This window comes from Protopterus annectens, chromosome 13.part0 (assembly GCF_019279795.1).
Source record: "Protopterus annectens isolate FY-2018-M chromosome 13.part0, PAN1.0, whole genome shotgun sequence".
Lineage (NCBI taxonomy): Eukaryota > Metazoa > Chordata > Ceratodontiformes > Protopteridae > Protopterus > Protopterus annectens.
In genome coordinates, this window is record NC_056747.1 from 630,869,338 (window position 1) to 630,884,194 (window position 14,857).

The following is a 14,857-nucleotide window of genomic DNA, read 5'->3' on the forward strand; positions in this document are numbered from 1 at the left end:
CCTTAAAAACTTACTTATCTCTTTCCAATATACATTTAATTTTTCACAATCCATAGACGTGTATCCAATCAGCTTTTACATCTATACTAGATCTCCAACAAATTGAAGAAGCCATTTTACTAAAAATAGAGATATTATAGAGAGTAACAAACATTCTATGTATATATTTCCACATAAAACTTTCCAGTATAAACTTGAAAAAGTTTTACTAACTGATTTAAGTAAAAAGGTAGCAGGAATGTAAGAAATGGAGTCAAGCCACCACGTAAAAATCCACACTTTAATTGTTACAAAAAGACACGCTTCTTCAGATTCATTATACAGGTGCTCTTAACATCCTTTTATATCACTCCCAATTAAATTAAAAAACTTTAATTATTCAATTGGTTCAAACTAGAAACCAATTAAATGGTTTATCAGCAGCATATTATGACATTTACTATTTATGATGAATCTTCAACTGTTTTATAAGCTGTTATATACAGATATTTCATATAATTATTTGTATTCATAATGCACTATCAATACAATCAATATAATCACATTTAATTGAATAGAAAATGTATAAATAAGTATAAATACATATAAAATACTAATAAGCTCATAAGTGATGATGCCCTTTCTATAGCATCTAGTTGATGGATATCATGTCATCATCATTAAGTAAAACGGTTTTGTTCTTACCATCTACTGAGATACTCAATCAACTGCTATCTAAAAAGTTTATAATTAGCTTGTATAACTTGGACAAGTTGCCTTTGTAGGTCAATCTACCTTTGATAATAGCATTCGTATATTCATATAATGGTGGAATAGTGTTCTGTTCCTCTTTACTCATATTATCCACAAATTCATTTAATTTCTTACTGATGGACAATATTAACTTGACTGGCAGATTCAACTAACTTGTATTATTTTGTTAAGTATTCTGGGGACTTAGCTTTTCCTTTTTCAAAGCAATCAGACCATAATACTAATCCATTCCTTTTTAGTAAATTCATTTTAACATAGTTCTGAGTTTCCTTAATTATAGAGGTGTGTGCAATGCGAAAACACAAACATTTCCATTTTGATATTAATGGAGTTTTAAAAGCATATGCCTTAACTATTTTAAGAAATTATTTCATATATGCAGAGTCTAAAGATTGAAATAAATTTCTTTCTAAGGTAAGTTTTATTAACCAGATGAAGGGATTATTATATTTTCTAATTTATCATATTTAATAAACTTATAAGAATGTAGTATAATCTACTCCTGGATGGTTTTCCATTGACTAGTGTAAGTTGAGTCTACACAGAGTATAACAGAGTTAAAACTTGCAGCAACAGAAAAAGATTTTACATCTGGGAAGCTAATACCACCATACTCCCATAATTGTATATGATTTTTATCACCAGTTCTTGGCATTTTTAGGATAGCATATGAATGAAACTAAATTTTTTTTCATTTTCTTTAAAATTTTTTTGTCAGATATTAATGCACACAAATACACATACACATACACACTGGGCCAGTAAGGGGAGATTTCCCATTTTCTCCCACTGTAGTGTGATCCTGGAGTTGGTATATTTAGTCAGGGGGTGTTGGGGCACAGCCCCACACATTGGGGGTGTGGGGGGCATAGCCCCCCACCTGGGTAGGTTGTAGATGGTGCAGTCTGCTCTCCTTGAGGTTTTGGCCTAGTGGTTACTTACCCGTGGAAAGAGTAATGAATTACCATAAAGTCGAGTTGCAAAACGGCAAGATGAAAATGTCAAAAGTTTATATTCACGAATGTCCAGATTGTCATAAATTTTCCTCAAGTAAGGAACAATTGGCCAGCAAAACTTAAAACAACAAACCAAAGCAAATAAAATCCACCCAAGTGGGGTGGGGCTTTGCCCCCACACCTCCCAACTAAATATACCAACTAAGAAATCACACTACATGGAGAAAAGGGAAAAGTTCACCACATTTTTCTTGGTGAAAACGTACGACGATCTGGACATTCATGAATGCAAACTTTTGTCATTTCCATCTCACTGTTTTGCAACTCGACATTTTCAAGAATTTACCTATCCTCAAAAGTAAAACAAAACATGCATTCCATTTTTTAATATGCAGTAACACTTCAACTGCTTTTTCAAAATTATTGTTAATAACCTTACTTATATCTTGACAGATTTTTATTCATAAATATTTTAGTTCTTTTTCTTCCCCACTACATTTATATTTATCTTTAAACTTACTCTCTATTTATTGATTTAACACTGAAGTTTTGGTTTTATTATTACATTTCAGCAACTATACTTCTTGAAACTGTTCAATGTCCTCATTTATTTCTTTGATTGAATAATTTAAATCTCCTATAATTAGTAAAATATCTTCTGCAAAAAGCTGTATTTTAGATTGACAATCTCTGTTAATTGAGAATCCATCAATTTTTTCATTGCTTTTTATGCTATTAGTTAAGGGGTCGATAATTAATGTAAGTAGTAGAGGGGACAAGGGACATCCTTGCTTTGTGCCTTTGTTTAAAGTGAATCCTTGAGAAATGTAAGATCCAATTTTAACATATGCTTTGGAGTCTCTAGACAGTTTTTTTTAAATATTCCAATATACTGTTCTGGAAATGCAAATGCTTCTAAAGTTTTAAACAAGAAGTTCCAATCTATAGAATCAAACGCTCTCTCAATATTTAAACTAATTACTAATTCCTTTTGCTAACTCTAACATGGTTACTACTCTTTTTATATTATTGTATGATAATCTATTGACTATAAATACTGTTTGATCTTTATTAATTAATCTACTATGTCTCTTAATCTTGTAGTGAATATGGAAGTAAATATTTTATAATCTACATTTAATAATGAACTAGATCTATACGAGGAAACTAATTTATTATCCTTTCCTTGTATAAGTATAAGTGAGACAACAGAAAATTTCCATGAGGGAGAAAATATTTTGTCACTCTGAATTATCCTGAAACCATTTCTTAATAATTCTAAAATATTTAATGGAAGCAGACTATATAATTCCAAACTTAAATCATCTAACCCTGGAGCTTTATCATCTTCCCTTTTTTAAACTTCTTTAACTTCTATCAGGGTAATAGGCTTATTCAACAGAGATATTTGTTGGTCATTACATTTACTGGTCACATTTTTCTTTAAATAACTGTCAATTTTGTAATCATCAGAATTATTATTTAATTTTTACTAAGATACTCCTTGAAATTTTTAAAAAAATATTAAACATTTCCTCTATGTCTGAAGTAAACTTATTAGTGTGAGGATTTTAGATATTATTGATTTGCCCCATTTTGCTTAATAACTTACTTCTATTAGCTATGTAGATTTTCTGAAGTCATTGCATAACTGTGCAATCTCATTTTTTCTAAAGCTATCTCCACTTTATGTGTTAAAACTGATATTTTGTCATTAATTTTGAATTACTTCAATATTATATAAATTCTTTGTTGTTCAAACCTTACTTTGTGCATTTCATCTTGTATTTCTAACAACTCTTTATCCAACGCTTTCATTTTATTACTAGATCATCTTCTCATTCTATCTTTAATATGCATTTTTAAGGGGCCCCACAGTATGACTTTACTAACCTGACCATTATCATTCAAAGATAAAACAAATTTGATTTGTTTTTAAGGTAACTCTTCAATTTTTTTAATTTCATCATATATACTGTGATTCTATAAATAATCTGAAATTTCCTTATATACATTACTATTTTATACTTAGTGCATTATGATCTGATAAAGGACAAGGAATAGTTTTAAAATAATTCACTTTAATAAGTAAATCTATAGAGGTATAAATCCTTTTAATTCCAGTTTGTGTCCTGTGTGCATAACAATAGTGAGTGAAGAACAATGGCCTATATTTTGCTTTTACTATTGAGTCAACTAAGTTACAATTACTAATCCATCTATTTAGTGCTTTAGCTGATGTCAGTATTTTAGATTTCTTCTGTTCACTTGTATATGCTATACTAGATATGCAGTTAAAATCCACTGCTAAAATTAAACTACCCTTCCAATGACTCTGTAGTAAGTTTAAGTGATCTTTAGCCACTCTTGCACCTATTCCAGGAATACAGAAAATTAGCTAGTGTTAGAGTTTACCATTATATTTAATTATTACAAATGTATAAATTCCTTTGAGATCATTAATGGATTCCATGACATTAGGCATTACAGTAGATTTTCTCCAAAGTACAGCAGTTCTTCTCCTCTTTTTGTTAAAAGAAGCATATGATAATTCATAATCTAAGTTATTTAAATATTGCAGACATTTATCTATCAAGTGAGTATCTTGCAAGAATATAATGTCTCCTCTATTTAATTTTGGATATCTTGTTAATGTTTTTCATTTGTTGCCATTATTTAATCCATTTACATTAATAGATAATACATTAAAACTATCCATACGGTGTATTTAAAAAGATTTCTTTTAAAAGATAATATGACACATTTATCCACCATAGTCATTTAATTTACATAAGACTCTAATGCATTCCTCCAGCACTATCATAACATTCCATATTTTTGTAATTTTTCCTTTCTACGACTAAACTACTAAAACTCATTAATAACAAAAACAAAGACAATCCTACAACTATAACTCTATATGTTGCTAATAAAACACAACCTACCATGGATACCAAAGTTCTGAGTTTGTCTATCAAATAGACAAACTAATACACTATCGCTCTATCTATTAACACCTAAAAAATTCATAAAAGCTAGTCAAAAGCTACTGTGACTTACAAATAATATAATAGTACATATAGGTCAAAAATAGTAAGAGACTAGTAATTTAGTTATATATTTTACCATTTAAATGTATTCATATGTTATTACATAAAAGTTTAATAATCCTCTTCTATTAATCACAAATATTAAATAATCCAACAAATAGTATATTATATACCTGTTTATGTAATAGTAGTACAAACCACCCATTACAAATTCCTAAATTATTTGCCCAGTCAACATTATTATAACTAGATCTCTAAATAAATAAGTATAACAGAGTAGGACATGAAGAGGTAAAGATATCTGCAAACCTAAAGGCAACAGGTAATCTTATCATATTAAACTAGAATACAAAAGGGAAATTGATGCACATATATATTTATCAGGCTAAAAGACACACACATATTTTATAGATCTAACAAAAGCTCTGAATTAATTTTAAGCAACTTTTTTTCGATAACACCAGAGCACAAAAACGTTTAGCAGAACGACTTAGGAAAAAGAAAGTAGAAAGGGTTGTCCCCAAACTTAGGAAGCCTATAACAGGAAAACTAACAAGCCTGCAGAAGTATTGGAGATATTTGGAAATTTCATAAAAATATGTATAAAGCAGAGTAATATAGAAACCAAAAAAGGTGTAAATGGAAATATTTATGGAAAACGTAATTATGTCAAGGTTAAAGGAAGATGAGGATCAATACTTAACAGCTAAGATAAGAAGATGTGAGATAAAAATGGTGATGTATAATCAAGAGGGAAGTCTCCAGGAACAGATGGTATTCATGTGGAAGCTGGAAAGGAAAAAAATTTAAAATCTCTAGAAGTTTTTGCTTAACAGTATTTTAAAAGGAGGATACAAACACCTTCTTGGAAGTAGGCTGTGGTGGCTGTATTACCCAAAGAGGATAAATCCATTCAGGCCCAGATTCATACAGACTCGTTTCAATGTTAAACCATGATTATAAAGTGTTTATGTCTATACTAGCTAAGAGAATGGCAAAGGTGTTTCCAAAATTGATAGTTGCAGATCAGTGTTGTTTTGTGGCTAGGAGGCAAATATTTGACGATATTAATCAAACAATGATGATCCAAAAGAAGAATGTAAGAAATGTCACTATTGTTAGTAGGTCTTGATGCAGAAAAAGCATTTGATAGAGTCAGATGGAATTTTATGAGTAGGGCAATAGCAGCATTTACACTCCCTGACAGAAAATAGGGTTAATTAGGAGGCTATATGAAAGGTCAAGGGCAAGAATTAAGGTGGGAGAGCTCCTCTCTGGCAAGCTGTGTTTGAACACAGGAACAAGGCATTCTTCTTCTTCTTTTGGCTTTTCCTGGTTAGGGGTCGCCACAGCGGAACTCTGGTCTGCTAATGATTGGCAGTAGATTTTCAAGGTGCAGAGTTGCCAGCCTGATGCCCAACCTTCAACAAAGGCATGCCCATTTATGCATGTCTTTTGAACGCCACTCAACCGCGGGGAGGAACAAGGCATTGGTATCCTTTATTCCCTTTGTTATTTGCTTTATGTTTAGAGACACTGGCAAATAAAAGAAGGAACTCTGAGATTTGAAGATATAAATGCTACAGTAATAAAGGAAAAATTATCTTCATTTGCAGAGTATATTACTTTGAACTTGAAAAATCTAGAAAAGGACATTCTGTTGTTGTGTAACATTTAGCAATACCTTTATTTTTGGGGACATTATAAGAAGCAGTAACTGGGTGTTTGGATTAAAAAGGATACTGTTATGACAGCAAAGGATATATGGGAAGAGACAAAAATATAATATGGAAATTGAACAACTGGAAGGTCTTGATTATGGATGTGGATATTATGATACACAAACTGACAATGTCTTTAGTCCTTTAGTTTTATATATAGGTCAGGCATATTTTTATCAACTAGAGGAGAAGTTGTAGATGATAATTAATAAAGAGTTGAATTAATATAGTTGGATGGGAAAATGGGCAAGAGTTAATTGTGTTAAGCTGATTTTTCGCATAGAACAAGGTGGTTTAGGATTACTTGATTTGAAGGGCTACTTTACAGCTATGCAGTTAATTCATAACACAATCAGAAAGTTATAAATCAAAGTAGAAAGGGATAATGCTGAAATGGGGACAGAGGTTCAAGAAATAAGGAAAAGTATGACTTTGGATGCAGGTCCTTAAGGAGAAAAACAATAACTATTCAGAATATTAAACAGCAGAAAGTAGTCTAAAAACTAAGCCAACATGGAAATGAAGAAAGAAGATTTTCCCAATAAGGGTATACAAAAGAAGCAAGACGGGGCTGGAATTCACTGGAGAAAATTAGCAAAGGACCCAATGTACTGAGAGCAAATAATTAGAGAGGAAAGGTAACAGAGTAGGATGAGGCCAAATAAAAGTATTGACTGCAGGTTAACAACTGCTTTCACTACCAAGGATTACTATCAGATTATAGGCTAAGAGAAAGGGATAGATGAATGCTAAGTGAAAGTGGAAGAGTTTTTAGTTGAGTCTAGAACAGAAGCTGCTATTATGAAAGGGATACTTAGTAGGGGATATAAAATATTGCATGATAATTATAAAAATCAATCAGAGGAAAGAAAGAAAGGAAATACAACTTAACAAAGAAACAAAGGGATGACATCTGTATGGCTACTTAGTATGCAACAACGTCCAGAAGGTTTAGGATTTTTGCTTGAAAGTGTTTGTATAAACATTTTTACACCCCACACAGACATCAAGAGTATTTTTCCTCTGGTAAATAGCAAATGCTGTTGGTGTTTTAGCAAAGTAAGAAGCAACTGGGAACATGTTTTTGTGGAATGTAACAAGTTGGCATGTTTTAAAAACTCACTTCCAACAACTTTTCTCAGATGTTGGGTGAGCAAATGGTTATAACTAAGGAAATTATTCTTTTGATATGGGACCCAGGCTCTGAATTGCCTAGATATAGATACAGTAAGACCTTACTAAGTTTAATTTTACTGGCTGCCTCAAAAAACAATTAATAGAAAAACAGAAGTCAAAATCTAAACCAGCTGTAACTGAAGCGCAGACTACTATACAGGAAACAAAAGAACTGGAGATGGGATCTTTATAAAATGGAAGGAGCAAAGTACATAGAAAGAAATGGGATGTGTTGCAACAATACATAATGAATAATGTTCAGGTAGAGGAGGAGTAACAGGAATTTATCAAATTATGTAATGTTGGAGTGAATGATTATTGTTTAAAATGTATTCTGCATGATATCAATGATAAATATCATTATGGTTTGCTTTCTTTGCCATTAATGTATATGTAGCTATGCCACCATTGCAAATGTGATTTAATAAAGATACCTTAAAACTTCTGTCAGTTTCCAGACTTCTGTTTACTATAATGCAGTCTTACCTATAATATGAAGCTTGGCTGCAAACATGAGAGAGATGCCTATAGGTAAGCCAATTCCATAATATCCAATGATGACACAGATTGCACCAATCTTCTGTCTTCCACAGCCTCTGAGGATCCCACCGCTTACACACTATAAAAAAAGGCAGGTTATGAGAGGTGGTCCTGAAATATTATGTCACCATGCCTGCCAAATCTTCACATTACTCAAGAAATTTACTAAGGACATATATGCATAATACACTGCTACCATTATGTGTGTCTGTGATTATATGCTCTTATATGTACTTAAATCCTGCACTTTTGTGATAGAATACAAATCCACTCTTACTGAAACTGAAGGTCACACAGTGGGCCATTACAACCTGTTACCAGCTGGTACAAAATGCCAGTACAGGAGGCCATGAAGATAACTGCTTGTCTCCTTTTCCACAAAGATATCTGTGACCAACTACAAAGGACTAAAGTCAGGAAGAAATATGTTAAAAAACAAACAGAAAGAGAAAAAAATTCAGATGAGATCAGTTTGCTTGTGACAACTTTACTGGTTTCAGGTAAGAAGGTGTGTTATTGCTTCCACTTCTCTCACCTGCTATCTATCTACTACTACCATGACATCCTGTTTTCAAGCCAGTCTTAGTGCATTTTACCCCCGAGTATACATCTAAAAGTGTTGATTTCTAGGCTGTACTAACAGTTAGTGACAGTGTCCTGTGCTTAGCTTTATATTGAGATCCCACCCATTGACTGGTGAGGCAAAGTACTGTATGCTTAAGCAGATGCTCATCTGGCAGACTGATATGATATGTTTGACTGATGTTATTGTTATTTTGCTAACTTTCAGTTTATGTGAGGCACTGATCATATATAATACAGAGGGTAAGACAAACCACTCTTGTACTGATGATATATTTTTTTTTTATTTTGATTTGGTCAATTGGCAGTTATCATGTGATTTTATATATGTATTAGCCAGGTCTGTGTCCATCGAATATGTACCACTAAATCACTGGCCAAAACATGCCAGCTGCAGACTAAAAGGATAGACCCTTTAAACACCTGATGCTCAAGTCTAAGGCAGACAGAGTCAGAAACACATCACTTCTCAGGATAAACACTGTAGCAAGAAATATTATGAAGGTCTGGGACTCAACTTGGAAATCATATAAAAATCTTGAAATCTGCTATTCATTATTTTATATGGAACTCAAAAATAAATGCCAGAAACAACTAAGACTAGTGAAAGAAAAACACTTCTTCAAGTTCCAGGGAATCAACACAAACAATCCAGTCTGACAAAAGTGACTGGCAAAGGCAAAGAGTAAGATGACTATCCCCTACAATTAGTGTATGCCATAGATGTCTTTGCAAATTACTTCAAGGTAATCATCGACACATACACAGCTAAACCTGCACTCACTGATAGCATTCCACCCAGTACTACTTCTACAATAACCACCACTGCTCCTTTACAACCTTAACCATTAGTGAAATAACAACAATACCCCATATGCTTAAACCACATGGAGAACCTTCCATGCACAATATTCCACTAACCTTCCTGAACTGTTTTGCTAACACTACTCATCAAAAGAAGCATTAGGGAAGAGTGCTTCCCTACCATATGGAAGTACTCAAAACTAATCTTACTGCACAAAGGTGGTGACAACTGCAAACATGAAAATTCTTCACACATATTCAAACTCAGTCCCCTGTCCAAAACCCTAGACAGGATTGTTCACACCCAGCTGACTACTTTCCTTCACCGGTGAGATTTTTATTTCAGGCACACTACCCAAACTGCACTTGCCGATGCACTTAAGTATACTGCAATTAAAGTTGATAAGGGGAATCTCTTTATTGATTTCTCTAGAGCATTTTACATGGTCAATCACAAAATTTCCCTCTTGGGCAACATAAGCAAACTCTCTTCTATCAGCTGCTAACTGCTATGGCCCAAACTTACACAGACCATGTAGGGGTATTTCCTCTAGCTGTAGAAACATTACTAATAGTGTTCCATATGGTTTAGTTTTGGATTTTTCTCCTATCTGGCATGGCAAAACTGGGTTTCCAAATTCTATGGATAGCCAAGTTAGTGGACAACTGTAAACAGAGTCCTGTCAATTTTCATCATTTATTTATTATTTAATGTAAGGCATTTGTTTATCAGGAAGGTATGGCTGAGCAGGGACCTTTTTCACTGGTGGCCCAGGGAGAAAAGCTCAATATACAGACATCAACCATGATGTCACTGCTACGTCATTTACATTGCTTCATTTATAGTCAGTTTCATTCATGAGCAACAGTTCCATTATTTAGATATCCTTGATATCAGTTACATCATTTGCAAATAGTTTTGATTAAAAATAACAGCTGCATGGTCTGAATATGAATATATATATATATATATATATATATATATATATATATATATATATATATATATATATATATATATATATATATATGGTTCTACCCCACTTCAACGACACGCCGGAACATCGACAGGGAAATCGCGAGCCCCAGAAGATCGACAGCGCAAAAGACCGACTCGACGGGACCTAGAAGATCGACAAGCAGAAGACCGACCTGACGGTGAAAGCACCGATGCCGAGGATGCCGAAATGGGAAAAGGCTGTGTAAGTATGCGGTAGTGACGGATGTTAGGGCGAAAAAGGTAAGTGTGGATAGGGTGGGTTAAGTGAGTTAGGGTTAGGAGCGGTCAGGTAAGTGTGCGGTAGTGATTGTGTTTAAGTTAGGGCGGATAAGTGAGTTAGGGTTAGGAGCGGTCAGGTAAGTATGCGGTAGTGATTGTGTTTGGGTTAGGGGCAGGATAAGTGAGTTAGGGTTAGGGAGCGGGTCAGGTAAGTGTGCGGTAGTGATTGTGTTTTGGTTAGGTAGGGATAAGTGAGTTAGGGTTAGGGAGCGGGTCAGGTAAGTGTGCGGTAGTGACGGACCTTAGGGTTAGGGTTTGGGTTAGGGTTGTAGGTAGTTGTGTATGTGAGGTTTAGTGTGGGTTTGTAGGGATTTTGGTGTGCTTGTGTTGTGTATGTGGTTTTGGATGGGGAATGTGTTTTGTTTGTTGATTGTGGTGTGTGAAGTGTATGAGGTTTCGTGTTTGTGTACCGTCGGTTATTTCGTTGTCGGGCATGTGGGATTTCGTGTTTTTGTACTGTCGGTTATGTGGTTTCGGTGATTGCGTTGTCAGTGTTTTGGTGTTTCGTTTATGTGAGGTAGAACCATATATATATATATATATATATATATATATGGGTACATGTCAGTACATCGACAAGTTAGAAGATCGACATCCACTTCACCGACACATGAAATAATCGACACCGCAAATCACGGACATTTAACAGGTAAGAAGTTTAAATTTCGCTAATCATGCCTACCACACATGCATAACACTGCCACACTTACTAAAACATGGTAGGCATGATTAGCGAAATTTAAACTTCTTACCTGTTAAATGTCCGTGATTTGCGGTGTTGATTATTTCATGTGTCGGTGAAGTGGATGTCGATCTTCTAACTTGTCGATGTACTGACATGTACCCATATATATATATATATATATATATATATATATATATATATATATACATACATATATATATATATATATATATATATATATATATATATATATCTTAAATACAAGGAGGTATATGCAGTACAATTTCATCAATATGCACAGACTACCAGGTTTTACACAATAATTGTTGTTACTATAAAGACTTGTTCAAAATCTAGGATACAGAGAAATAAGATACAGAGTTACAGTAGTCCAAAGAAGGAAGGAGGGGAGGAAGTGCAGGAAAAATAAAGGAGACAAGATGATACAGGCGGGTATACTTGTGATAACAGTACGTTAAATTTTGTGCGGTAGAGACTTATGGCACAAAGTCATATAGTTATATTAGTACCAGTTCAACTAGGGGTGGTGTAGTTGTAGAGACATTTGTCTATCAGGCATTGTTTCAGTTTCTGCTTAGTCTTCTATGTTGCATAGTGTTCTTAAGTGGGGTGTGATGGCATTCCAGTTGTTTGCAATGCAATGTGAATACAGGGAGCATCCTGAGTTACTGTCTGGTTTAGTTAAGGAGAGTAATGATTTGTCAATGGAGTGTAGAGGTCTCTTAGTTGAGAAAGATTGAATAATAGACTGAAGAGAATGGAATTTTTCAGGGGGTTGCATTAGTTTTAAGATTGTAATTAATTGTGAGTACAATAAAGAGTTAGTTCCAGGCAGTTTAATTGTTTTAGACAGAGGCAGTGATGTGATGTATATTGTTGGTTGGTTGCAAATTTGCCTGCTTTACTGTAATACTCCTTTAGTTTGGCTGAACAAAAGGAATTGAGATGGGTTAGGATAGGAGAGGCATATAAAAAAGTAGGGAGTAGAAAAAAGTGACTATGTTTTGTTAGCAGAGTCAGTAAGGTAGATATTTACCTTATAGAGGTAGCCTAGCTTTTGTTGTGTTTTCTTTATGGCTTGCTGAAGGTGGAAATCAAATTTCAGGTGGTTACCTTTAATCACACTCAGTAGTTTGGTGTAGAATACCAGTTCTATATTGGTCTTGTTGGAGGACAATATATTAAAGGTAGCTTTTTGGGAGAAGATAGAGTTGGGGTGAACAATAGTAGCTGTTTAGTATTTTAGGGTTCAGGAAGAGTTGTGAGTTATCAAGCCAAACTTCTAAGCATGAGAAGAGTAGGATTTCTGGGTGACGTGATTGAAGCATGGGTACTGTCCAGCAGTGCATTGTTCTATGGTGGAATCTTTGACTAATGTGTTAATAAACAGTAGTGATCCTAGGATAGAGCCTTATGGAACTCCTAACACATATAGAAAAAAAAGAGGAGACATCATCTTGCCACTTCACATGGAGCCTATTAGTAAGAAGCTGGTAAAGTTAGCAGAGTGATAGCCCACTGGATGAGAGTTTAGTTAGGAGGATTTGAAGACTGAATATGCTGAATTCCTTTGGTACATCCAAAAACAGGGCTGAGGTTAGAAGACCTGAATTTCTATTGTGATTTATTATATCTGTTAACATTAGAAGGACACTGGCTGTACTGCGATTGCGTCTCAAACCATGCTGTTTATGGGAAGTAATGTATGTTGTAAGTTGAGTACGAATATGTCTTTCCAAGATTTTGGGCAAGAGTGAGACAATGGTGATTGGTCTATAGTTTCTGAGTTCTGTTTATGAACTGTTTTTATAGAGGGGTATTACATAGGAGTTTTTTCCATGAAGTGGGGATGTATTTTTCTTGGATATAGTGGTTTATTAGAATTGAGACAGGTTATGAAAGGCTATCTGCAGTGAGTTTGAGGTACTCAGGCAGAATTGAGTCAGAGGCAGTTGTTGATAGCCTCAGGGAGAATAGATATTTTTAACTGCAGATGTTGGCACTGGAGTAAGGTATGTTGCGGCTTCAGTGATTGGGATAGGGTCTCTGGATTTGTAGCAGTTTTGTTTTGTAGGAGTTTTGTACCTTGGTGCCCAAACTTTCCAACAAAGCCCAAATCACACCTTTTAATGCTGTGCCAATCATGGGATTATCCTATATGCCAAGACGTGTAGCACAGTTACCTTCAATAAGACCCATATCCATTCCTCTTATGCTGTCACTAGTATTCTTCTTATGACTCCATTATTAGAGATCTGGGTGTCACATAGACAATGAACTCTTTTAACAACCATGTCTCGGCTATGGTTAAAAAGTCCTTCTGCTTCACACACTTTATCTATCATGCCATGTCTTTTAGGTCCAAGCATGTCCTAGTCCTCCCTTTACATCTCCCTCATCAGACTTATTATCAAATATAATACCCCCTTTGAAATGTACCTCTTTCTAAGCACCTTGTTCAACTTGAAAGGCTTCAAAGATGACTAACTGGAAAACGGTCAGGTTTAAGCTGCTTATGTTTCTTGTGCAGACTAAAAAGTACAGTTACACTCGAACATCTACATTTAGGGTAAGTGCACACAACTGTACTATGTTCTTCGTATTTCACTGTTGCAGTCATCATATTTAGGTAGATTCTCAAAGCCGAGAAAATGGGTGGAGCAGTCAAGGAAGCTAGGGGCTGGCTAGGATGCCTGCAAGACTGCAGAGGCAAACCCTGCCCTGGATTTGGAGAAGAGAAGCAGGTGGTAATGCTTGGTGAAAGTGTGAACAGATGTCCAGGTGGCAGCCTCCAGGATGTTCCTGGTGGGGACTCCTCTGAGGAAAGCTGCAGAGGTGGATGCTGCTCTGGTGGAGTGTGTCCTGACCCTCTTGGGGGAGGCTTACCATGCTGTTTGTAGCAGAAATGTATGCAGTGTGCTATCCATTTGGAAATGGTTTGCTTGGAGATGGCTTTGCCTTCTGCCCCGGTAGCAAAGTTAACCAGCAATTGATCAGACTTTCTAAAGGATTTAGTCCTGCCCAGATAGTATCTGAGCTGTTTGTGCACATCTAGAGAGTGAAGAATCATTCCCCCCTTGTTCTGGGAATTAGGAAAGAAGGTGGGCAAATGAATGGATTAGTTGAGAGTCACGCTAAACACCACCTTAGGCATGAAGGAAGGGTTAGTGCTGAGGGATATCTGGTCTGCATGGAAGATGATGAAGGGTTCCACAGCCATGAGTGCTTGCAGCTCAGAGACTCTTCTGGCTGAAGTGATGGCCAGAAGGAAGGCTGTCTTCCAGGAGAGA

At 35.0% G+C, this 14,857-nt stretch overlaps 1 protein-coding gene across 4 annotated transcripts in view; it reads right to left on the reverse strand.

Annotated features, from left to right (window-relative positions):
* The window catches only part of LOC122787538 (multidrug and toxin extrusion protein 1-like), a 677,270-nt gene that overhangs the window by 70,937 nt on the left and 591,476 nt on the right, over positions 1-14,857 (reverse strand). For all 4 annotated transcript variants that reach the window (XM_044054307.1, XM_044054306.1, XM_044054309.1 and 1 more), the window contains exon 14: positions 8,143-8,275. In XM_044054307.1, coding sequence (XP_043910242.1) covers positions 8,143-8,275 — 133 coding nt within the window. The remainder of the gene's footprint in view (positions 1-8,142; positions 8,276-14,857) is intronic.